Source organism: Penicillium verhagenii, assembly GCF_028828195.1.
Source record: "Penicillium verhagenii strain IBT 33310 chromosome Unknown utg000003l_segment0_segment0, whole genome shotgun sequence".
NCBI classification, from domain to species: Eukaryota; Fungi; Ascomycota; class Eurotiomycetes; order Eurotiales; family Aspergillaceae; genus Penicillium; species Penicillium verhagenii.
In genome coordinates, this window is record NW_026643167.1 from 1269140 (window position 1) to 1293559 (window position 24420).

Consider the following 24420-nt stretch of genomic DNA (forward strand, 5'->3'; position numbering starts at 1 on the left):
TCCCTTTTTATCCCTCTCACTTGTTTCTGGTTCACAGCATCCGACTTATTCGGCTTGCCCAACGACTGCCTTCAAAGGAACCCGGCATTTCAAGATCATCCAATTCATCAGTCGCGTTGGCTCTCGTAGACGTATCTCGTTTGAGACTGATACTGGCTGAATCACAATCCTGATAACCACCAGAGGAAGACTGGGAATGTGAAGGTTCTTGTTGGCGTGTGGTCGGCCGCCTGCTCTCCCTGTACCTAGAGAACTTGTTCACCCATCGAGAAGCTCGGAAGTTATTATGTTGAGGAACATTAGCTTGATCGTCTTGATTCTCTGCGTCAAGGTATTCCGCCTCAGTCTCATCTGAGCGATCAACCGAAAAAAGACCTTCTTGTAGCATTTCGGAATAAGTCATTCCATCGAGTCCTGGCTTGTATGTGTGAGTCCGAGGTTTTGTATTTACAGATCGGCTCATGCGGGCCCACTGGCGTGCAATAGTGTCGCTGCCTGCTCCCTTGTTGGTATAATGAGAGCTTCGCGGGACTTGACAATACTCTGTCTGTACCGTAGGCGTCAATTCTGGTGCGCACAAAACCCTTGAGCTGTCTTCAGTCGAACTGATAATTGGATTCTGTTCATGACTGGAACGATTCATGATTTCCCGAAAGTGAGGTAGAACAGCGTTTGATTTTGTAGACTTGATAGATCTGGGACCAGTGAGGGCATTGTATAGAGGGGGCCGTGGATGGCTGGGGGATGGTGACAACCGTGCGATCTTTTCTAGTCGATGATGGCTTGGAGGTGAATCATAGACCCCATTGACCGTTGTGAAATCAGCTTTTAAATCAGGCACCTGACACACCTGTGGATGACTTTGTTTATCCTTTTTTGGAGAACCCCCGTCTTTGCCTGGTACTGCGCTATATCCGTAACCAACTCGGCGGCCTCCAGACATCCAACCAACACTGACTTTGCGTGGTGATACTAGACCGGTGGCATGGTTTTGGAACTGAGGCGAGTCAGAGCTGCCAGAGTCACAATGTTCCTGAAATCTGCTGAGAAGCGTGTTGCGGGGAGCCGGAACATTCACAACTTCGCTTCCGAGTTTAGATATCTCTTGCATTGCTGGTTTGGATTCAATGGATTTGTTAGTAAACTTTTTGAGGGACAACCCTCCAATCGATAGTGTTCCTGAAGATGGGCTGGCTTGCGAGTAACAAGATGATGCATCTCTCTGGCCGTTTGGATCTTTTGGTGTATCGTTCGCAGAGATGGTTGAACCACCTGACTGGAGAGATTTGACATTCTCCTGCGAAAAGTTACCAAACCCGCCTCGATTCCTTTGAACTAGCTCAGTGATCGACGGGTTGCATGTAGCTACTTGAGATGACTGGGAGTGAGTCATAAGTCGATTCGAAATACCCAGCTCACTGAGATGCAGTGAATGAGGGTCAGTAAATGACCTGGCTGAGTTAGAAGGCCGTCTCGTTTTGGGCACCACGAGATCTGCTGATGGAGTGGGTATTGACCCTGAAGACCCCATTCCATATTTGTCTAGGCCTGTTTTCATAAACTGTTTCCAGTCCGACATGAGATCCCGACCGCTGGAGTTTTCAGGGACATTGAGAACAGGTGATTGTTCAAAATCTTTAGTCCCAGGCTCGTTGATTGAAGACAAAGATGGTAAGGATCTTCCAAATTTCATTTTCATGCCAGAGCTTCCTTGGGACCGCTCAAGCCTAAGAGGCGAGGGGGTTGATGGCTGGTATTTGGATTCATCGGTATCACGAGCTGTGTGGAAGGTACTCGGAGGACCTCTCAAGCTGCCGGGTGGTGTTGGAATAAAATGCATGCCAAAAGCAGATTCTTGCGAGTCGGTGACTGTCTGGCCGTTGGAAACAGCCCATCGTTCAGCCTCCGAGCGCTCTTGACTCTGTTCAATCAAATCGCTCAGCTCCGGTCGCCGGAATCCTCGACTAGCAGGAAATCTTCCTAATGGATCATGTCTTGGTGTTGTAATATACTGCGCATCACTGTCGTACCCTCGTTCACTGGTCAAGCTGTTTCCGTAATACCCTAGGTCCGTCGGGTCTAGGTTTGGCTTCGAGAACGCGGATCTTGATGATTTTCGCGAGAAAGGAAGCAAAAATCTCTTATATTCTCGAATATCGCTTAAGCTCTTCGAATCTCGAGAAAGTCGACGTCGAAGTCTGTGAGAGAAGCTTTCTGGAATATTTCTTTGGGATTCATTTATGAATGGGATTGCTAGCCCCGCGAGTGTCCGTTAGCAGCAATCCCAGTGGTCTGCTTCCAGGGCGCCCCCTCCAGATGTTCCCAGGAGAGCATACCTTGACCCTGCATGTGACGTTGAGGGAGTCGGACCTCCGATTGAACTTGCTCGTAGGGGTAAGCACCTGACGGCGAAGCAGAGCGCTCTCTTCGCCAACGCGGGCAAACGAGGAACGTCATTTCCGTGAGAATTAATTGAGAAGACCATTGTCACTACGAGTCCGTGAACGCGAATGAAATTGTATTGTTTTGGGTATAATGTGGAAGGTGGCCTGTTCGCTCCTTCCTGGCTTGAACTTTGGAGCATATTGGAGTCAGCGGTTGGAAAAGAAGCTACTTTTGGAAGGCGCTCGATCTGTAAGGAGTGCATGTGGGCTTGGGATCTCTCCCGAGTCTCGTCTCAGCTATCCAGGTAGATATATTGTGCTGACTCGTGATTTCAGGACGTGCCCTGGTGGCTGATATATCAGATGTACATCCAACATCTTCTAAGGTTAGAAGCTATGTATGTATGGTCTTGATCGTACGGAGCACAGAGTACAGCGAATACATATGTATGCAGTATGCACATGTGTGGATGTACCTACTACAGTCAACTGGTAGTTTTGAAAATTGATGCACATGTGTCCACGTACACGTTTCAATGCTGGAACCTTGGAGTATGTACACTTGGGCCAGCTTCCTTCGAACTTCAAGCTTGATAGATATGTGAATTATCCATATTAATGTTTGTTTTCTCGTTCTATGCCTCTAAATTTCATTCTATTTACCTTGAGTTTTTCCTTAGCACAATTTCTATGATCCACATGTCGGAAAATCCTCCCCCGGGATTACTAGGTAAACCTCCGAACGGTTCCCCGACAAAGACCGGTGAGTCGAGTCGGTGACTCGGCGTTTTTTTTTTTTGCTGGGGGGATATTTCTGCGGGCCAAGAATGGCCTCGAACCCAGTGCGATGCCATCTGCGAGCCGGATCATTGGTCAACCAAGCCACGAATGTTGGATCCTTTCCTGCAATTGAAATCCGGAGCAATCCCCTCTGCCCCGACATACTGTAGACAACATTTGGAAAGTTTCCCATTTCCCTTGAGTGGCAAATGGAGGCAAATGGAGGAAGTTGGAATATTCCACTTTTATCCATTGTATTCCGCAATAGATTAAAATGAATCCACATGAGGTATGGGATATACGCTGAAAAGCTGAAAAGCAGAAAAACAGAAAAACAAAAAGTGTTATCGGAGAAGCTTATCACCCCGTGTTGACTTGAAATGGCGTGATTCTCCGTGATTCTCCGATCCCGGAGGAGATGCTCGTGTTACGTGAACTTACGTCTAGTGGAGAACATCATCGGTGTAAAATTGACTAAAATCACTGCTAATTGACTTCGCTGGAGTGGAATAAGGTGGAATAACATCGGGGTTACCTTGTATTTACCATCCACTCCCAAAAATACACCCCACCCCCTTACTTCCCTTTACTCTTTAGTATTGAACCGTGCTCAATGACCCATGTAGATCCCTCTAGTAAACTAACCCCCTGTTTCGCTCCACGTACGGTCAGGAAAAAGCCACCTTCTGCCCCTCCATCCCATTGAGGTTAGGCCCGCTCTGATCCCCCTCCATTTTTCTTCTTTTCTTCTCGCCTTTTCCCTCGTTCCCTTCTTCTTTTTCTTTTAACTCTTCAAGGTTCCGGGTTCTTTTTCAATTCATCTACTAGAGACCCCGTCTACCCCTTTTCTTCTCTTTTTTTCACATACACATCCGTCAGAATGGTTCAATCGTATGTCTTCTCGCCTCTATACCCCTCACGGTCTCACCACTTCATGTCGTTCATCGTCACTAACAACACTTCTTTTCAGATCCGTTCTCGGTTTCCCCCGCATGGGTAAGCTCCGTGACCTCAAGAAGGCCACTGAAGCTTACTGGGGTGGCAAGATCTCCCGCGATGACCTCCTCGCTGAGGGCAAGCGTCTCCGTTTGGAGCACTGGAACATCCAGAAGAACGCTGGTGTTGACTCTATCCCCTCCAACGACTTCGCTTTCTACGATCAGGTCCTTGACCACATCCAGCTCTTCGGTGTTATCCCCGAGCGCTACAGCAAGTACAACCTGGACCCCCTCGACACCTACTTCGCCATGGGTCGTGGTCTCCAGAAGGAGGGTGTTGATGTCCCTGCCCTTGAGATGGTCAAGTGGTTCGACTCCAACTACCACTACGTTAAGCCTGCTTTGGCCGACAACCAGGTCTTCAAGCTCGCTTCTGACCCCAAGCCCGTCCGCGAGTTCCTTGAGGCCAAGGCCGCCGGCATTGTCACCCGCCCCGTTGTCCTGGGTCCCGTCTCCTTCTTGGCTCTTGCCAAGGCCGACCGTGGTGCCAGCGTCAACCCCATCACCAAGCTCGCTGACCTCCTTCCCGTCTACGTTGAGCTCCTGAGCCAGCTCAAGGCTGCCGGTGCTGAGGATGTTCAGATTGATGAGCCCGTCCTCGTCTTCGACCTTGCCGCTGAGACCAAGGCCGCTTTCAAGCCCGCCTACGAGCAGCTTGCCAGCCTGGGTGCCAAGGCTCCCCGCCTGACCCTCGCCACCTACTTCGGTGACATTGTCCACAACATTGAGGTCCTCTCCTCCCTCCAGAACGTGCACGCTATCCACGTGGACCTTGTCCGCAACCCCGAGCAGCTCGACGCCGTTGTCGCTGCCCTTGGCCCCAAGCAGACTCTCTCTGCCGGTGTCGTCGATGGCCGTAACATCTGGAAGACCAACTTCAAGAACGCCATTGAGAAGGTTGAGGCTGCCGTCCAGAAGCTCGGCAAGGACCGTGTCATTGTTGCCACCTCCAGCTCCCTGCTCCACGTCCCCCACACTCTCGAGTCCGAGAAGGGTCTCGATGCTGAGGTCCGTGACTGGTTCAGCTTCGCTGTCCAGAAGCTTTCCGAAGTTGTTGTCATTGCCAAGGCCGTCACCGAGGGCCCCGCTGCCGTTACCGCTGAGCTTGAGGCCAACGCCAAGTCCATGCAGTCCCGCGCCACCTCCAAGCGCACCAACGACCCCACTGTCAAGGCCCGCCAGGCTGCCGTCACTGCTGAGATGCACAACCGTCTGTCTGCTTTCCCTACTCGCATTGCTGCCCAGAACGAGCACATCAAGCTCCCTCTCTTCCCCACCACCACCATTGGATCTTTCCCCCAGACCCAGAACATCCGTCGTGTTCGCAACCAGTTCACCAAGGGTGAGATCACTCCCGAGGAGTACGAGAAGTTCATTGAGAACGAGATCAAGGAGGTTGTTAAGATTCAGGAGGAGCTTGACCTTGATGTCTTTGTCCACGGTGAGCCCGAGCGTAACGACATGGTCCAGTACTTCGGTGAGCGTCTCACTGGTTACGTCTTCACCACCCACGCTTGGGTCCAGTCTTACGGCTCTCGCTGCGTTCGTCCTCCCATCATTGTTGGAGACATCAGCCGTCCTGCCCCCATGACCGTCAAGGAGTCCAAGTACGCTGTCTCCATCTCCAGCAAGCCCATGAAGGGTATGCTCACTGGTCCCATCACTTGCTTGCGCTGGTCTTTCCCCCGTGATGATGTCCACCAGTCCATCCAGGCCCAGCAGCTCGCCCTTGCTCTGCGTGACGAGGTCGTTGACCTTGAGGCCGCCGGTGTCAAGGTCATCCAGGTCGATGAGCCTGCCCTCCGTGAGGGTCTTCCCCTCCGCACCGGTACCGAGCGTGAGCGCTACATCAAGTGGGCCGTCGATGCCTTCAAGCTCTCCACCGCCGGTGTTGCCGATACCACCCAGATCCACTCTCACTTCTGTTACTCTGAGTTCCAGGACTTCTTCCACGCCATTGCCGCGCTGGACACTGATGTCCTCTCCATTGAGAACAGCAAGTCTGATGCCAAGCTCCTCAAGGTCTTCGTTGACGAGAAGTTCGCTGCTCAGATCGGACCCGGTGTCTACGACATCCACTCTCCTCGTATCCCCTCCGAGCAGGAGATCAAGGACCGTCTTGAGGAGATGCTTGTCCACCTGTCTGCCGATCAGCTTTGGGTCAACCCCGATTGCGGTCTGAAGACTCGTGCTTGGAAGGAGACTCGCGTTGCCCTGACCAACATGGTCGGCGCTGCCAAGTTCTTCCGCCAGAAGTACGCGCAGTAAATCTGTACACTTCCAATTTCTTTTTTCTCACTTCCCATAATGTGTTAATTTGATGGGGCGGCAATCAACCTGCCGCCTCCTGGCACGGGAAGTTTTGTTTCATTTTTTTTTTTTTATGATGAGTTATGACGATGATACCAAAAGTTCAACATACGGGTTTCAACGGGGTTTGCTGATTAGAGGGCACCAAAAGCGGGTTTACGGAGTTTCAACATTAACTAACGATTTCAACATGGGTGCCAAATGCGCCGATTATTTCAACAATTTTTTCGGATCCCGTCCCTTTATCTTTCGGGGTATTGGGACCTGGAGACGGAACTACTTTCTACCAACATTGTTTTGGTAGAATCGGAATGTGAATACTATCTATTCTTCTTTCCACATATTTTCCTGAATTAGTAGAATTTTTCTCGTATTGTTTCTCTGTAGTGACCTCTAATTACCGAAGGACTGGGGAAGAACAAGTCTTACATAGAACCTTGGATGTATCCACCAGTTGACGGGTTCTGACTGGTTAGTCATCAGTGTATCTTATGCGGGGGACAATGTTCGGGGTTGAGAACGATGAAGAGAAGATTAAGGCATCTACCAAGTGTATTATGATGTGAGATATGCCATCTGAAACCAACGTTGATGTTTACATAGCTTGAGATCAACACCTTGAATATTATATTATTGCTTGCATGTTGGGCCACATACTTCCTACATTAACTGCATCATCAGTAGACATCAAGTGACACTGTGACACCTCAGGCAAGAGGCGTATATAAGTCATCAAACCGCTTATATCCCTGCCCATGAACAAATGTCTGCAACCACGGGCCCTGCGTTTCACCATGTGCCAGTTCCCAGTACAGATCAGCATGTGCGCCACCATCGACACGGTACTTGGGCGTTCCGTCTGCCTTCCGTTCATCGGCATAGTAGAATCTTCGCGCGATTAGTCTGCCATTCTCTACTGGCCCAAAGTAATGATTAAAGACTTACTTATATCCACGATCTTTGTACGCGTCCGAAGCAGACCAGATCATGTGAGCTGCACCAGACTTCCCAATACCCTGGGTGACAAACTTCGGGATAATGCCAACGTTTAAGAAGTTTCCAGTATAAATGAAGGTCCTTGCGGCTGACGATGGAAGCTGTGAAAAGCCCAAGACGGCTTGTTGGGCGGCGACGAAGGCGCTGTGAACGTTGATAGTCGTATCGCGACTAAGGTCGGCAAGAGTGATAGCGAAAGGGTCGTCGGCAGGTGTGAAGGTTACAGCGCTAACTACAACATGTTAGTTGATTGATAATCGAAGGTGGTACTGTAACCTTGGAATGAGACGATATTTCACCATTGTAGACGACGACACTAGGGATACCAAATACCTCCTTCACTTTGGCGAAAGCATTGACTATGTCTTCGGTCTTAGAGATGTCGCTGGGGATGATCAGTTGCTTCTCAGTGCTATTGCCTTCCTCCAGAGAGCGAGCGGCGAGGGCGACCTTGTAACCTTCCGAGGCAAATTTGCGAGCGACGGACTGGCCGATGTTAGGGCCCGCGCCGAAGATGAGTATGATAGGGGCCTTGGCTGCCATTGCTTGTTGCTAGGTCGATTAAATGTGAAAATGGGAAATATTATATGTACTTGGTAGTCACTCCTCAACGGAACCTTGAAAGATTTCAGTACAAAACTTGCGTTGGAAGATGTGCCAATAACCATCTTACTTATATAGATATGCTTTACTTGAGGAACATACTACTAGTAAGCTTCAGTCTATCCATGGCGTATCCAGCGTATCCATGGATCATGGCTCGGATGCGGCGCCAAGGTTATTCGGTTATGCCATACTTCACTATTTGTCAGCTAAGCAATTTGTCAGTCAAAACAACTTCAATGTTCCAAGATTATACAAAGTGGGTTTGTTTGCATCATATGTACTAGTAGTTTGTGTTGTTTTGATCAATGATAACCACTTGCAAGGGCAATAAACGCCGATGAAGATGACAAAAGACAACCAACTATCCAGCTTACCAAGCGCTCGGCCGACGCTGTTACTCGGGTGCCGAACTGAATAATTTATTGATGTTATTGAAGTATACCGGTGTTTTTAAACACACTAACCAACGGCCCTTGCAGTTACTGTGTCGAACTATCTTCCTCCCAATCAACCGTTCCTTGACTACTAGCTATGTCTCTCAAACCTCTCACTCTCTGGACCCTCAAGGGCCATGCTGGTACACCCAACCCCTGGAAGATCCTCATGATCTTGGAAGAGCTCAAGGTCCCCTACGAGACGAAGAAAATCGATGCCAGCGACCTTAAGAAAGAGGCCTACGAATCCATCAATCCCAACGGCCGCGTTCCCGCTCTCGAGGACCCAAACACCGGCCTCACCATCTGGGAATCCGGCGCCATCCTCGAGTATCTGGTGGACACATACGACAAGCAACACACCATCAGCTTCCCCACCGGCTCGAAGGAGTACTATGAAAGCAAGCAGTGGCTACACTTCCAGATGTCCGGCCAAGGACCGTACTTCGGCCAGGCCGTCTGGTTTGTAGTCTACCACCCTGAGAAGGTGCCCACTGCGGTCGAGCGTTATGTGAACGAGATTCGTCGTGTTTCGGGCGTGCTCAACCGATCGCTCGAGAACAAGGAGTACCTTGTTGGCGGCAAGTACAGCTATGTCGATGCTGCTTTTGTGCCGTGGTTCGAGATAGCTGTTCTCTTCTGGTCGAGCGAAATGGATCTGGAGAAGAGCTTCCCTCATCTGAATTCCTGGTTGAATCGTCTCAAGGCTCGTCCGGCTATTGCAAAGACCATTGATGAGAAGGAGAAGGCTGCGGCCGCAGAAGGGAAATAAGGCAGTTACATTTTATGTTTCGAAATATTTTGGTCCAATCTAGTAGCAATTTTCTGGTTGATGAGCCACACCAAGTTAGTAAAGAGATACTAGTAATGATGACACAACATTCATTGACAAGCCAACTTTATACGTAGGACGTTTGAATTCGTTCCCGACATCTGGATGTTGGAATGCCATTTTTGTAATACACGTGGTTGCGCTTTAGGGCCTCTGACATCAGTGTTCCTTTGAGAAAGCCATTTTCGCAACATCACTTTAATGTTTCATGTTAGCAAATGTTTTATCCTTCCAAGACACTGTGTTGCACCCACAGCATTCTCTGAGGCTCGATTACTGCCTTTGGAATGTTGGCCGAGTTGCTTCGTATCCATCTCACAGAGTCCGAACCAATATGTAAATCAGACACATGTGCACCAAGTCGACAAAAAAAAAAGATTGAACCTCGAACGACAAGCATGATATTTCATTCCATCAATTCAAATTTTACGCCACGGTCAGGTTAGCTTACAGATCAGCGAACTCAAAATCCCCACATTCCAGACCCTGAAACGAGAAAGCGGGGGATGGGCACATGCACCCGCCAAGCTAAATACGACAAGAATGCGACTTCACACCTCAACTTCGATCTCCGCTGGATATCTCTGAATATCCGGACAAGAATACCATAGTACAAGTCAGGAACTCCCGAATAATGGGCGACAATCCCTTGTCCGGCGACCGAGTCGCAACCGCTTGGGACTCTCAACCCATCGCCGCTTCCGGAAACCCACTCGTCCTTCCTGACGAATATTGGCCCGAGAAGTCTGGTACCACAGTAATTCGCGACGTGGGAGAGGTGGACCGCAAGTCTAATCGAGATGTTCCTGCTCCACGTGGTGTCCGGACTGCGACTGCGACTGCGACTGCGACTGCGACGCTGTTGCGCCGCAGCGAAATAAAAAGCCTAGCATGTCTCTGCCTGTGCCTTGCATTTTGGATGGCTGGTATCCCGAACATGTTGGCTAGATTTTTAGGTCGCTCTGTTGAAGCGGTGCAGAACCACAAGGTTTCTGTGCCGGATCGGACGTTGCGGTTGACGAAGGATGGCACGTTTCAAATCAGTGTTTTTGAAGACTTGCATTTTGCGGAAGGTAAAAAGGCCCAGGAGAACAAAGTAAACTACTAGTAGGAATGACACTAACTGGAATTCTAGATGCCAACAAAGATCTCCTTACAAATAAGGTAATGGACTATGTTCTATCCAAGGAGAAGCCGCAGCTTGTGGTTATAAATGGAGATTTGGTCTCTGGCGAAGCTACCCAAGCTTCTAATTCAAACCAATATTTGGATCAAGTTGTCTCTCCTTTGGTTAAGGGTGGATATTTGTGGGCCTCGACATATGGAAACCATGACAGCAATCCGAATCTAGACCCACGGCAAGACGTATACGACCAGGAAAAGAAATACCAGAACAGCCTGACGCAAAGTTTGGTCTCCGATTCAAAGGCTGGAATCACCAACTATTACTTGCCGGTTTTTTCTCATGGTGGTTCTGAAAGTGATACTCCTGTGCTCTTGTTATGGTTCTTTGACTCGAAGGGTGGACGCGAGCCAACCAATCGAGTATCAAAACGCGATTCGATCGTAAGACCCGACTGGGTCGATCAATCGGTAGGTTAAATTCGATCGTTTCATCTAATTTGAGATCGAATTTTCTGACTTGTGTAGGTCGTCGACTGGTTCACGCAGACAAATTCCGATCTCAAGGACAAATATGGAAAGGTCGTGCCATCATTGGCCTTCTATCATATCCCCGCCGATGCTATGCGAGCATACCAAGACAATGGAGTAGATTCTCATACTGCCCCTGGTATCAACGGAGAAACCGTCGTTCAGCAAGGGTCCGGTGATGGACCTTACACAGGACAAGACACAACATTTATGAAAGCGCTTTTGAATACCTCGGGACTGATGGCAACGTTCAGCGGGCATGACCATGAGAATGACTGGTACGTTTGAAATGACCGTATTTGTGGATTTTAGTGTATACTAACTGCCATACTAGGTGCTTTAAGTGGGATGGCAAAACCATTGCCCAGGACCTTTCAGGTAATGGGATCAACATGTGTTATGGTAGACATACCGGTTACGGAGGCTATGGAAGTGCTGCACGTGGTGGAAGGCAGATTCTTCTCAACGAGGAAAGTTTGGCTGATGAAGTTGAAACTTGGATTCGACTGGAAGATGGTACAATCTCGGCCCATGTCACCCTAAACGCGTCATATGGACAGGACCAGTACTCATCTGTTAGCCATCAAGTGGCGGCGAGAATGGAGGGTGCAGGAGTTAGCCTTGATCATTCGTCGTCTCTTATTTACATGGTGTATTTGTGGCTTCCGATTGTACTGGTTTGGCAGTGGAAACACTGACAGAAGTCCTTTCGTATAGTGCCCAGAATTGAATGAATTTTGTCCTCAAGTGCTTTATCAGAGCAGAACGGAAATGGCTGACATGGATTATCTACTATGCTCGTCCGGAGACACAGGCTCCTGTTTCTCACAGACGGTAATAAACGGAGCGAACACTCCTCCCAAAAACAAACGACTTGTTCGTGTATCTTGGACGGCAACTGTTGAGGAAGGTAGCTTTATGGCCAATGCATCCTCCACAATCTTCAAGACCTTCCACTCTCCATCTTTCCCTTTGATGGGGGTAGCTAAGACAGTGGCCGGGGCGTCAATATCATGTGGGTGATCTGCAGACTTCATAAACTGGAAAGAATCCGGTATAGCAGCAGCAATCAGGCTTCCATCTTCATCAAATGAGATGTTATCCACGGGATATCCCATCTGGATAGTATCCACTTGCTTCAACTGATCACCTTCGAGTTTGTGAACGGTGACATGGCCTGTTACAGAGTGGGCGACGTAGTAGAGGCCGTCCCGACCCTTGGCAATTCCATTGGGCATGCGGAAACCACTTTTCGCAGCAACATTGCACTCCCCAGTATCAGATCGGCAATAGGTAAGGCTTCCAGTGCCATATAGCATTTCCAGATCGCGAAAGCGTCCAGTCTTGCCCTTGTGGTCATTTGTGATCACAAATCCCACACCATCAGCATCAACAGCGAGGTTATTTGGCGAGATTATAGCATCACTGTAGACAGTGCGAACGTGCTCCAATGTATCGGTGATTTTGTTCAAATCGAATATTTCCACTGTGGAATTCGCCCCGTGAGTCCAGGCGTCCAAAGGTTGTCCTGTAGCTGCGTCGACCGCAGGTTTATGATTGATCAACCAGAACCGCACCGTAGATCCAATATGACGCACGTCAAACCCATGAAGATCCAATGCACCCTCATAGCCTCCGATCTTCAACTGACGTGGAACTGAAAGGCCAGATTCGGGATCAACGTTATCAATATCCAATACCGCGATATGATCGCTGAGACTGCGCGCCGAGAGATCGTACTTGTTTCCACCGGGGGTCCACCCTTGACGAGATTCGATAGTCGAGCACGCGGCGTACAGTTTTCGGTCGTTGTGGTCCAGCCACATATCCTCGCAGCCCTGCAGCAGAGGGTCATACTGCCGGGTGCATTTCCATGGGAAATCTTCAAGGGGCTGGACTTGGCGTCCCAGACCCAGCGTGACGAAGAGGACATTGTGCACATAGGCTCTGTAAAATATTGAGAATGCGAGTACAGAGATTGTCCAGTACAGGGACCGTGCCCAGAGGCTCTTAGCCTGAGGAGGCGGTTGCGTCATGGCTTCGTGCTTTGGATGAGCTTGCCTCCAACACTAATTCATTAGACAAAGCCGGCAGGCTTTGTATTATATGGGCTTCTATTGGTGGCTCCTGTGTTGGTGAGTCGGGGACTCGGGGGTATTAAGCCTCCCGAATGTCAGCAAGCGATCGACCCACCCCGGAGGCCCCGCGCCCGGGGTTGGGGGCAGGCTTAACCATGTTAGATGCGAAAAAGCGGGTCAGTGTTTTATCGGCAGCGAACATCATTCCGGGCTCCGGCTATCAGCTCCTCTACACAAAGCATCACAACATCCACCTATAGACCATGGCCTCGTTTCGCAGCTTGCGGTCTCAGTATGCATCAGTTTTGAAAAGATTTACCGCATCAACCCGGGACTTTGAAGTCCTTGCAACCATCCCCGCCAATGAGGCCCCCGCACCAAAGGTCCTATATGTGCTAGACTCATCATTCAACCCACCAACTCGCGCACATCTCCGCATTGCCAGCTCCGCACTCCTAGAACGACTTGAGCCTAGCTCCAGGTTGTTGCTATTGCTCGCCACCCAAAATGCAGACAAGCCCTCAAAACCAGCGCTGTTCGAGGACCGACTCGCCATGATGGAGTTATTCGCTCATGATCTACGCTCCTATCTGGCTACCAGCACAGCAGCTCCGGGTTACGCTCCATCTCTAGACCATATTCCTGCCATTGACATTGGAGTCACTAAGAATCCCTACTTCATTGACAAAGCCTCGGCGATCGAGGCCTCGGGAATGTATCCCACTCCGCTTGAACAGGTCCATCTCACGGGCTATGATACACTGATCCGTATCTTTAACCCGAAATATTACCCGCCAGAACATACATTGGCGCCGCTGGCGCCGCTTTTTTCTCAACATCGATTGCGGGTGACGTTGAGACCTAGTGATGAGTGGGGGAGTATAGATGACCAGGAAGCTTTCCTGGCCGCTCTTGCTCGCGGGGACCGGGAGAGCGAGGGTGGGATGAAAGAATGGGCGCAAAGAATTACGCTGGTTGAAGGGAGGAAAACGGGGCAAAAGTCGGTTAGCTCGACGAGAGCTCGCGAAGCGATTGAATCTGAAAGTCAGGACTTGGAGTGGCTTGTGCCGGACAATGTGCGCCAATTCTTACTATTTGAGAAACCATATTCACCGGAGAGCTCTCTGTAGTTCGGCTCTGCTATATAGAGGACTGACCTTGGCCTTAATTTCGATACCAATACATGTGACACCTGGGCACTTTCTTGGTGTCCCTTCTCCCTTGTCCACGCAACAATGTAATTTATTATTGTCAATTGGGAAGCATGCTTGTATAAACGCCTCGAATCCCCGTCTCCGATATGCAAACCACCGTTTTTTGTTATAAGAACATATATCGTACACCCTAAGGACAAGCTTAATTGTCCCTCAAAGTCACCTTTTCTCACGAATCCTCTCCATCCTCACGCTTGCCAAGAGTGTAGGCAAGTCCACCGGCGACCATATTCACCAAGCAAAGAGCCATTGTTCCACCGCGCACCACGCCGCGAACTCCAAACTTCTTCGTCATCGGTTGGCGCCGGCGGCTGGCCAGAAGCAAGTATAAGCCAGACCACGCAGCGCTGATACCAGCGGTATCGGTCTTGAATCCTTGGAGGTTGGCATAGCTGGTGAAGAGGAGGACGGGAGTGAAAAGCATGGGGAAGACCTGGAATGGGCGAGCATGTTGCGCGGTGATGAGCGAGGCGAGCAGGGTAGGAGGGAACGAGTTTTCTGAGTGAATAAGAGTTTAGCAAAGTTAAACTATGCATGCACAGCTTAATTGTGACTTGGATTGAAGCTTGAAGCTCGGTCGAAAGAGTTACTTACCACCCCATGCTCTGAAGCGTTGCACGATCGTCTGCTTCGTCTCTTCGATGGTCGAATCCTTCGACATTGTGGATTTGTTGGTATCGACGGAATAAGCGGATCCTTGATATGATTTCTCACTTTTTCTCCACCACCGAATTCCAGTCGAGTCGTGTGAAATGGACGTGAATATGGAGAAGATATGGATTTGGTTGCTGTGGGGAGATTTGTGTCTATCGAACCAACGGATAAGCGCATATCGTTCCCGCTTGGCAAAGACACCTAAGACTATACTTTTTCCTGCTTCGCCCCCCGAGTTCTCCTCATCGCCCGCATTTCCACTCCAAACCCTACGAGTGCCGTAATCCACGCTTCTAAACGTATTGACTCAGGCGTGACTTCTCTGTCTGCCTTTTTGGGGAGCCGGGCGCCCCTTTTTCGCATCTGACGCCACCCATCGGCACCGTCACACACCCCTCGCCGGATCACCCAAACCCACCTTCCTCCATTACCCACAATGCCGTCCGCTACAGCATCTGGCTCTGACGCCAAAGGCGATGGTGCGCGATCGCGTGAACATAATCAGGGCAATCAGGACCGCAAATTCACCCCCGACCAGAAGGCCGCTGTGTTGCGAATTCGAAAATGTACCCCGACGGCGTTCTATGAGATTTTGTTGATCGAGCGCACGGCGACAGACAGCGAGATCAAGAAGGCATACAGGAAACAGAGTTTGTTGACACATCCGGATAAGAACGGATATGACGGTGCGGACGAGGCGTTCAAGAGTAAGTGGGAATTCGGATATATGCGTTGGTTGAGTTTCTTCTCTAATCTTTACTCTCTCGTCAGTGGTGTCACGCGCATTCCAAATTCTGTCCGATTCCGATAAGAAGTCTCGCTATGATAAGTTTGGAGGAGATCCGGACAGCAGATTTCAACCTAGTCCTAGCGCCTCCTCAGGTGGTGGTGCCTCACCGTTTGGCGGTGGTGGTGGATTTGGCGGCGGCGGGTTTGGACGTGGTGGTGGTGGATTCGACGACGAAATCTCCCCAGAGGAGCTGTTCAATCGGTTCTTCGGCGGTGGTGGCGGCGGGTTTGGTGGTGGATTTGGTACGTTCCCGGGTTCTCGCATAATCTGTGGTTCATGCGACGTTATAACTAATACCCTTTATCTTGACAGGAGGTCCCCAGTTCGTCTTCAATATGGGTGGTGGCCCAGGGTTCCGAGTGCACCAATTTGGAGGAGCTGCGCCGAGACGACGACCTCGTGCCACCAACTCAGGGCAGCCACAACCTCCTCCTGATGCATGGTCTATTCTTCGCCAAATCCTGCCTCTGCTTATTCTTTTCATTCTTCCTCTCCTCTCGTCCCTTTTCTCCGGATCTTCCCCAGCTGGTCCCACCTACCGATATGATACGGCCAAACCACCTCACACCATGGGTCGCACAACTCCCAAGCTTAATATCAACTACTTTGTTAATCCACTAGATGTGGAGGACTTAAGTCCCCGCAAACTCCGACAACTGGACTCGCGAGTGGAAGTTGATTTTGTATCAGGGCTTCGATTTGAATGCGAGAGCGAGGTGAATTTGCGAGACCGGAAAATCCAAGAGGCGCAAGGATGGTTCTTCCCTGATGTGGACAAGATGAAGGAGGCCCGAGGAATGGAGTTGAAGGCATGCCGCAAGTTGGAATCACTTAGAGGAAAGATTTAAGTGTATGAGATTTGCGGTTCTGCATTAAAGCCTTCTTGGTCTTGTTGGAAGTGACAATACTGTAGCCCATACGTGACGTATGGCGTGTTATAGTATGTAATGATGGGTTAGGTTTTTTCGCTTTCCAAGGTTGTCTATGTATATTTCCCCCCCAAATGCATCCACATAAGTTTATTGAAAACATTAAAATGGAACAAAAAACATTCTAATATCGAGGATAAAATTCTATGTAAAAAAAAAAAAAAAAAAAAGAAGATTTGAATAGAAAATATCAACATTGAAAATGGAATGTGGATAGAAATTGTCATTGGTTGAAAAGCTTGGAATTGTATAGATGCTTAGTCAAGAGCATCATCCCCGAGCGAAGATTGCAGAGAAACTGTGCGATCACGGCAGAACATCCAGGCCTCACAACTATCTCCCCGCATTTGTGACCGCTTATACCCGATAACAGGGCAATACTCGATCACCAGCCTCCATACCAATGTTGGGCGGAGTTTTGCTCAATTCCACGCCTTTTCGGGACTGATTCCTTGACGATACGACATATTCATCTGATCTTCTCAGTTTTACCGCCCCTAGTCGTCGACACTACACTTCTATCCGTCTATACCGTTTATTTGCGCCGTTTATTTTTTACACACAAGAAAAAGCACCGCCTCGCCGGCTTCATCGCCAGCTAATTCCCTCCAACGAGTCAGGTGGTGTTATCACGAAAATTTCATTAAGACCATCATGTCAAACGCACTCTCTGACGCGGATAAGGTTCGTCAGAAACTTGCAAAGCCAACCCTCCGTTACACTGGTCGCTAATGAACGTTTTGATTACACGGCGCAGATCCGCAATAAGCGCCTTGCGAAACTTTCCAACCCAGTCCCCTCCTCTGGAGACGGCTCATCAGACTCTCCCCCGAACTCCGCTATTTCCTCCCCCTCACATTCGCCAATCAGTGGATCACGTCCGGCATCACCGTCCAATGCACAGACCCCTCAGCGCTTTGAAGGAAAGAGGATCAAGATCACACCTACTACTCCTGCTCCGGAGCGACCGCGCTCCACTGCGCCCTCCACACCGGGGACCCCTCCGCCCTCAAAAATGGAGACTATTGAGACATTCGAAGACCGGACTTTGAGTGCTGTCTTCAAACTTACATTGAAAGAGGAGGGCTCCCGAGACCTGTACAGTCAAAGAGTTGATCTTCCTGGGTTGCGTGCAGAGCTGAAGAATGAAGGTAAAGAACTACTCCTTCGCACAGCGTTTTTGGACCAAGCACTTTTAGAAGCTGCTTCCAAGGCCGAGAAAGGCCGTCCCTTAGACTACCTCCTGCCATGTTGGAAGCGGATCACAAAGTTGCATAAGGGATTCCGACGTACAACAGATGATGATCCTAAATTCCAGGTCCTCTGTGAGGCCCGTCGGCTTTGCATGAGTTACTGCATTTTTGGAATTACCATGCCAGAAATGTTCGGGTATGTTTCCATGAATTGCCCTACATTTAGGAACAAGATACTGAATTTTTATTTCCAGCCTTGATTCACCAGAGCGTTCCACACTGGCACCATACCTGCTGTTGGACCCAGAGGACGACAGAGGCGTTGACTTTGAATTCATTAGCGAGGCAGTCAAGCGATCTGTTCCAGATCAAGATGGCAGTGTTGAAGATAGCTCTATCAAGCCCGCTTTCATTGCTGCTGTTGAGGAACTCAGTGCAGGTCTATCTAAAATGGACATTAATGATGATTACAAGCCTTATTCTATGGTTTGTCGACCCTTTGTTACCCAAAAAGACGAATATTCGTGCTAACATTGCTTTCAGGCATTGCGAAACCTTGTTCGCCATTCACACATTGCTGCTGCAATTACCGAATCGGCCATCTTCAACTCGTCAACAGATCCAGCACAGTTTGAGAAGGTCACTCTTTTGGGGCCATGGTTCAGTCTTTCGCCGTTGCAACCCAACATTCCATTGTCATATTTCTCAAGCCCCAAGACTCGGGACCAAGCATCTATCTTGAACGCGCAGCGGTCTCTTCGAATGACACAGCAGTTGATTAGCTCCGACCTGCTGGATGTTATTAACCACATGATTCGTGCCTCACCAGACGCCAGAAACCGAGTGCTGGACTGGTTTGCAACCGTTTTGAACATCAACCATAAACGTCGAGCTATGCAGGTCAAGACCGACGAGGTTACCTCGGACGGGTTCATGTTCAACCTCACAACTTGTCTGGACCAGCTTTGCGAGCCGTTCATGGACGCCTCCTTCAGCAAGATCCATCGCATTGAGGCAGAATATCTTCATCGGAACCCCCGAGTTGACATGCGGGACGAGACCAAGATCAATGCAGACCAGCATGAATCAGATGCCTTTTATGCGCAAAAGGCCGAGGGATCAACCAACTTTATCACGGATATCTTTTTCTTGACGGTGGCCGCCCATCACTATGGCAGTGAATCGCTGACCTCCAAGCTTGAACAGCTTGACAAGGACGTGCGACATATGGAGAATGCCATCACACAATTTGAAAATGATGAGCACCGGTACTCCGGAAACCCAGTACAGATGCGAGTGTTTGAGCAAACACTGAAGAAGTACAAGAACGAGGTCGACCGAGCGATGGCGTTGAAGTACAGTCTTCAAGGTGTACTGTTTGATGACCAATGGCAAGCACGCTCAATGTTTTTCATGCGCTATGTGACAGTCTGGCTCCTGCGACTAGCCTCGGGTGTGGATTTCCCCAAACAGAAAATCAGCCTGCCTCTACCCGAGCAACAACCCGAGGTTTTCAAATGCTTGCCTGAATACTTCCTGGATGATATTGTCAGCAACTTCAAATTTATCATGTGGTGTTTGCCACAGATCATTACTGCTACCCAAGGAGATGAATTGGTCATGCTGTGCATTGCCTTCTTGGAGAGTTCTACCTACGTTAAGAACCCATACCTTAAGGCTGGACTCGTTTCCATCTTATTCCGTGGTACATGGGACCGCCCTGGAGGTGCCCGTGGTGTCTTGGTCGATCTTCTCAACTCCATGTCCTTTGCCAATGAGAATCTTCTCCATGCCGTTATGAAATTCTACATTGAGGCAGAGCACACCGGCACTCACACCCAGTTCTTTGATAAGTTCAATATTCGATATGAGATTTTCCAGATTATCAAGTGCATTTGGCCCAATACCCTTTACCGGGAGAAGCTGTCCATCCAAGCCAGCCAGAACTTGGATTTCTTTGTCCAGTTTGTGAATCTGCTTCTCAACGATGTGACTTACGTGCTGGATGAGTCCTTTGGTGCTTTCAAGACCATCAATACCACCCAGCAGGCATTGGCCCGAGAAGGCCACACAATGGATCCTACCACACGAAAAGAGCAAGAAGAGAAACTGGCAAATGCCCAACGCAGTGCGAAATCTTACATGCAGTTAACTAACGAGACGGTCTCGATGCTCAAGCTTTTCACTGATGCCTTGGCTGATTCTTTCACTATGCCGGAGATTGTTCAACGTCTGGCTGACATGTTGGACTACAACCTTGATGCTATGGTGGGGCCGAAGAGCTCTACCTTGCGTGTTGATAATCTTCAAGAATATGGATTCAACCCCCGTGCCCTTCTAAGTGAGATTATCGACGTGTATCTGAACTTGATGTCTAAACATAATTTCATTACTGCTGTTGCTCGCGATGGCCGATCATATAAGCCAGCGAACTTTGACAAAGCGGCTGAGATTTTACGCAAATGGTCTCTCAAGTCACCAGAGGAGCTGAGGCGCTGGACCCAACTGCAGAAGAAGGTTGTGGAGGCCAAGGCCATCGATGAACAAGCAGAGGAGGACCTGGGCGAGATCCCCGACGAGTTCCTGGGTATGTTTTTGACCCAAACATGACTTCTATTATGCATTACACGCTAACTTTACCAGATCCCCTCATGTACACCCTGATGGAAGATCCAGTCATCCTTCCCAGCTCCCGCATGACAATGGACCGTGCTACTATCCGATCACATCTGCTTAGCGACCCCAATGATCCATTTAACCGTGTCCCATTAACCATGGAGGACATCATAGCTGGTAAGAGCTGATCGTTTATCATGAAGAACTTAGTTTTTTGGGTACACATAGCTAACTCCTACAGACACCGAGCTCAAGGCGAAGATTGAAGCGTTCAAGGCCGAAAAAACGGGACGCAAGTCCGCATCAGAGCAGATGGATACCAGTGTTTAATTCCGAATATCATGACTAACTACAGATAAACTTTAGAGACTGCTAGTTATGCATGCAGTGGCGAAATCATGACCGCTTTCCTGTTTAGGAAGTTACATCACTTTTTGTGCAACTCTGAAATGCAAACTTTAGTTTTTTTCCCCACTGTAGTTTAAGTAGCTTATTTGACCCCTGGAATTCCTTTTGCTCTTTGTTCAATTTATTTCCCACAACTCTGCTCATCATGGGAGCTGCCCTCTCAACCAGCTGGGGCGCCATGCCACCCATCCAAGACTTTTTCCCTCCTACCCCTGCGGTCTACACAGGGATGGTAACTACGTTCCAACTCTTCCCCGTAGTAAGTAAACAAACCGCCAAGCTTTTGCTTTTTATACCAATGCGGCTGCAAGCTCACAATAAGTGCAGTTCACAGTGATCCAATGGGGGACATCATGGTATCCAGCTGGGAAAACTTCCATGACAAGCTCCATTTTCAACCTCCCCGGTCGACTAGCCTGGTGTATCATGGAGATCGTCGGCCCACTCAACCTGGTCTATAACCTCTCTCACTCCTCACCAAGCTTCTTCGAGCTACCAGCCCCCAATCAGCTCGCTGCCGTGCTATACTGTACACACTACCTGAACCGTGCAATCATCTCACCCTTCTTTTCAGCCCCGAGCATGTCTCCAATCCATGCATTCATCATGTTTAGCGCCATGACCTTCAACTGGCTCAACTCCTCATGCATCTCAGGCTGGTTAAGCGGCCTTGCGATACCGGTTTCGGGATACCAGACCGACGGCACTTCAGCAATGGACCCCTCTTCATTCAGTTTCTTGCTCGTGCAGATCCTCCCGTTCATCGGAACAATTTTGTTCTCTTTGGGCATGGCAGGCAATATCTACTCGGAGACGGAGCTTTTCCGCCTCCGCAGAGATTCGGCAGAGCAAGGCTCCTCGAAGAAATCCGATACCCCAACAACTACCACCGTTGTTTCAGACTCAAATGGGAAAGATGGCAATAAGTTTCATAAGGTGTATGTGATTCCTCCGGCCGAGGGCGTCTTCCGTACAATCTTGTATCCGCACTATGTCTTCGAGTGGCTTGAGTGGGTTGGATTCGCGCTTGTTGGGACGGCGGTGTTCCCGCTTCCTGGAACGAATAGGGTTGCCCCGCCCCTTCAGGCTGCGCCGTGGATCCTCTCTGCTGCTTGGACGGCGGATGTGTTGGGTATTCCACTTCCACTTCCAGCGGTACTATTTGCCATCAATGCTGTTGCCAATATGCTGCCTCACGCGCGATGGGGGAGGAAGTGGTACGTTGAGAAGTTTGGGGAGAAGGGGGTTGCTGGACGTGGAGCCGTTGTTCCTGGTTGTACTTGGATGTAATCCGACATCTTATTTTTGTGATATGACGGGTGGCATTTGTGCAAATTTCAGCATTTGAAAGCGGGATTTCTTTTCGTGTCCCTCAAATTGTAATATTCCGCCCCCTCGAGTGATTTTGAAGAACGCTTGCATGTGGATTATTGCTCCCTGTCAATCTTCAGTAGCTTGGCGTAAGTATACAATCCATCAAACATATGAGCAGTTCCTGAGTGGCTCCCCACAATCCGTGATTATTCATCATACCTACTGACATTCATTCCGCTTCCTTAAGTTTCGAAAGCTAGGCATGCACATGTGGAAAGAAACATTGAAAGAATCAGACATGATTTACTAGATGGATATCTACTAGTACTACTAGTAGTATAGTGAGGGCCTCGTCTTCGTTGCTAGTGGTTACAGCGCCCGCACCCGCACCCGCACCTGCGGCCACGGAAAAATCAAAGTTTTGGCAGTTGAAAATCAATTATAAGGAATAATAATTCGTCAGCACGAAATATCCGATGAACGCAAACAACAAGTAGCCAAGCCACTGTCACTTCGGGCGAAGGAGTGCAGGAACTCCGAACTTCCAAGGTTAGAGCTCCATCGTGCAGCACGCCTGAAAGATAAGCACCAATCATCTCTCTGTCAGGAGAACACGGGGTACTGATCCTTCAATTTCCTTGAATGTAAACAACATCGGCGATTTCGATGGAAAAATCTCAATTTCCAATTGTGTGAATTCAATGTTAAAACCAGTGATGGGGAAAAACGGGAGAGAGGAAGCAAGAATGGAGTCAATTTACGGACATCGCCGTAGCTTTTTTTCTCGTTACCATTCCCCAGGGCCCCTAGGGTCTTGAGCTAGTACTCTGTAGAGCCAGTAGTAATTTATAGTAGTAATCCAGTACCCAATTCCTCAGCCAAATTAAGCTACTCTGCCTCGGCGCGTCCCTTAACAGCCCCGCCAAGACAGCCCGCGTGGCTTGGCAAAAGACCGGATTGGCATGAATTCAGCAAGAGTCAAGACTAAAATTGTAGTGGAGTGGAAAAAGCGGCCCATCGACACGCATTTTTCTAATAGCGAGTTCCCAAAATGGCAAATGGGATTCCAAAATTCCAGCGATCCACTGCGACTAGTTTAGACTGTTTAGTGTACTAGGGATCGCGCTTCAAGTGAGGGTCTGAAATTAAACAACCACCGGCAATGATCTTTTCTCTCCTTCAGGAATCAGAATAAACCAAGCCCCACAGAAAATGTTGTCAGCTTGGAACTCTTCAATGCTGCATGACAAACATTTGAGAGTACCCTTTTCCCGACTCGAAGCTAATTCATTCTGTACTCTCCGCCAAATAACGGCCGTGTAAGCCTCACATCTGCACCATCTCAGTAAGCCGACTGAATAGATCATACAAGCCGAGATTCTAGCTTCAACAGGCTAGTCGGAGTGGATTTTGCCGACATGGACGACCCCAACTCTGCGGAATGGAGATCTGACTGCTTGAGGCATACGTAAGGTCCCAAGAAAACAGTTCATGAAGGCTTGACTATCTCGATTTTAGTCTAGGCTATGCTTCACGCTAATCGGAAGCAGTTAGAACGACGCAACGCTTTCCCGCTTGGTCCTCAGTTACTGACTAGCCTGAAGATTCTCATCAACCGACAGCCTGGGGCAGGAATGAAGTATAAAAACAGCCTCGATGCCCTCTCTCTGGTAGAACAGACATCAGCAATCTACCAGTCCATCAAACTCCCTCCAAACACCCTTCTTTTCACATCCATTCTTTCAAGATGATGTCCAAGGTATGCAGAGCACAACTCATTCCACATAAGCATTGCATAGTTATAACACCATAAATTTCCTCCAACTGACAACATGACCAGACCATTGCCCTCATCGCCTCCATGGCCGTGGCCACCATCGCCAACCCCACCATCACTTACGCCGGCTACTTTGATGATGACTGCTCGACCACCACCGTTGATCTTGCCAGCGCTTACGCTGGAGCTTGTGTCAACATCGAGGACTTCCCCATTCTGTCCTTCTCTGCCGTCATTGCCTCCGGCTCTTGTGCCGATGGTACCTCTGCTGTCTTGAACACCTACCTTGCTTCCGGATGTGATACCGCTGATCTGTCCCAGACTGTCAGCGTCACTGATGTCGAGCAGTGCTTTGCCGCTGATGTTACCCTTGTCAGCATCAGTGCTGAGTGTGTTTAAGGTTATGATGTGAAACGTGTACATGTTTGCTTGAAAACGAAATTTGTATCGAAGA

At 49.2% G+C, this 24420-nt stretch overlaps 12 protein-coding genes across 12 annotated transcripts; 7 read left to right on the top strand and 5 right to left on the bottom strand.

The window, feature by feature from the left end:
- Positions 1 to 31: 31 nt before the first annotated feature.
- N7466_001872 (uncharacterized protein) lies at positions 32 to 2457 on the bottom strand (the record flags this gene model as incomplete). The annotated part of the gene is made up of 2 exons (XM_057161270.1): positions 32 to 2214; positions 2337 to 2457. The coding sequence occupies 2 exons, from the start codon at positions 2455 to 2457 to the stop codon at positions 32 to 34; spliced, it is 2304 nt and encodes a 767-aa protein (XP_057024555.1).
- A 1558-nt stretch (positions 2458 to 4015) lies between these two features.
- Positions 4016 to 6430, top strand: N7466_001873 (5-methyltetrahydropteroyltriglutamate--homocysteine S-methyltransferase; the record flags this gene model as incomplete). Its single annotated transcript, XM_057161271.1, has 2 exons — positions 4016 to 4055; positions 4135 to 6430. Exons 1-2 carry the CDS (start codon positions 4045 to 4047, stop codon positions 6428 to 6430), a joined length of 2307 nt encoding a protein of 768 aa, XP_057024556.1. The 5' UTR covers positions 4016 to 4044.
- A 749-nt stretch (positions 6431 to 7179) lies between these two features.
- On the bottom strand, positions 7180 to 8011 carry N7466_001874 (uncharacterized protein; the record flags this gene model as incomplete). Its single annotated transcript, XM_057161272.1, has 3 exons — positions 7180 to 7360; positions 7418 to 7700; positions 7768 to 8011. The coding sequence occupies 3 exons, from the start codon at positions 8009 to 8011 to the stop codon at positions 7180 to 7182; spliced, it is 708 nt and encodes a 235-aa protein (XP_057024557.1).
- Positions 8012 to 8605: 594 nt separating this feature from the next.
- N7466_001875 (glutathione S-transferase family protein) lies at positions 8606 to 9280 on the top strand (the record flags this gene model as incomplete). The annotated part of the gene is made up of 1 exon (XM_057161273.1): positions 8606 to 9280. One exon carries the CDS (start codon positions 8606 to 8608, stop codon positions 9278 to 9280), a length of 675 nt encoding a protein of 224 aa, XP_057024558.1.
- A 694-nt stretch (positions 9281 to 9974) lies between these two features.
- On the top strand, positions 9975 to 11691 carry N7466_001876 (metallophosphoesterase family protein; the record flags this gene model as incomplete). Its single annotated transcript, XM_057161274.1, has 4 exons — positions 9975 to 10413; positions 10476 to 10933; positions 10991 to 11271; positions 11328 to 11691. 4 exons carry the CDS (start codon positions 9975 to 9977, stop codon positions 11689 to 11691), a joined length of 1542 nt encoding a protein of 513 aa, XP_057024559.1.
- An 87-nt stretch (positions 11692 to 11778) lies between these two features.
- N7466_001877 (uncharacterized protein) lies at positions 11779 to 13029 on the bottom strand (the record flags this gene model as incomplete). Its single annotated transcript, XM_057161275.1, has 1 exon — positions 11779 to 13029. The coding sequence occupies one exon, from the start codon at positions 13027 to 13029 to the stop codon at positions 11779 to 11781; it is 1251 nt and encodes a 416-aa protein (XP_057024560.1).
- Positions 13030 to 13334: 305 nt separating this feature from the next.
- Positions 13335 to 14201, top strand: N7466_001878 (nicotinate-nicotinamide nucleotide adenylyltransferase; the record flags this gene model as incomplete). The annotated part of the gene is made up of 1 exon (XM_057161276.1): positions 13335 to 14201. The coding sequence occupies one exon, from the start codon at positions 13335 to 13337 to the stop codon at positions 14199 to 14201; it is 867 nt and encodes a 288-aa protein (XP_057024561.1).
- A 253-nt stretch (positions 14202 to 14454) lies between these two features.
- N7466_001879 (uncharacterized protein) lies at positions 14455 to 14946 on the bottom strand (the record flags this gene model as incomplete). Its single annotated transcript, XM_057161277.1, has 2 exons — positions 14455 to 14783; positions 14880 to 14946. 2 exons carry the CDS (start codon positions 14944 to 14946, stop codon positions 14455 to 14457), a joined length of 396 nt encoding a protein of 131 aa, XP_057024562.1.
- A 429-nt stretch (positions 14947 to 15375) lies between these two features.
- On the top strand, positions 15376 to 16577 carry N7466_001880 (J domain-containing protein; the record flags this gene model as incomplete). The annotated part of the gene is made up of 3 exons (XM_057161278.1): positions 15376 to 15646; positions 15711 to 15971; positions 16042 to 16577. The coding sequence occupies 3 exons, from the start codon at positions 15376 to 15378 to the stop codon at positions 16575 to 16577; spliced, it is 1068 nt and encodes a 355-aa protein (XP_057024563.1).
- A 735-nt stretch (positions 16578 to 17312) lies between these two features.
- N7466_001881 (ubiquitin-ubiquitin ligase UFD2) lies at positions 17313 to 20797 on the top strand (the record flags this gene model as incomplete). The annotated part of the gene is made up of 6 exons (XM_057161279.1): positions 17313 to 17342; positions 17416 to 18047; positions 18106 to 18337; positions 18395 to 20438; positions 20495 to 20644; positions 20709 to 20797. 6 exons carry the CDS (start codon positions 17313 to 17315, stop codon positions 20795 to 20797), a joined length of 3177 nt encoding a protein of 1058 aa, XP_057024564.1.
- Positions 20798 to 21020: 223 nt separating this feature from the next.
- Positions 21021 to 22165, top strand: N7466_001882 (3-oxo-5-alpha-steroid 4-dehydrogenase family protein; the record flags this gene model as incomplete). The annotated part of the gene is made up of 2 exons (XM_057161280.1): positions 21021 to 21134; positions 21203 to 22165. The coding sequence occupies 2 exons, from the start codon at positions 21021 to 21023 to the stop codon at positions 22163 to 22165; spliced, it is 1077 nt and encodes a 358-aa protein (XP_057024565.1).
- Positions 22166 to 23703: 1538 nt separating this feature from the next.
- Positions 23704 to 24389, bottom strand: N7466_001883 (uncharacterized protein; the record flags this gene model as incomplete). The annotated part of the gene is made up of 2 exons (XM_057161281.1): positions 23704 to 23725; positions 24019 to 24389. 2 exons carry the CDS (start codon positions 24387 to 24389, stop codon positions 23704 to 23706), a joined length of 393 nt encoding a protein of 130 aa, XP_057024566.1.
- Between the last annotated feature and the right edge of the window lie 31 nt (positions 24390 to 24420).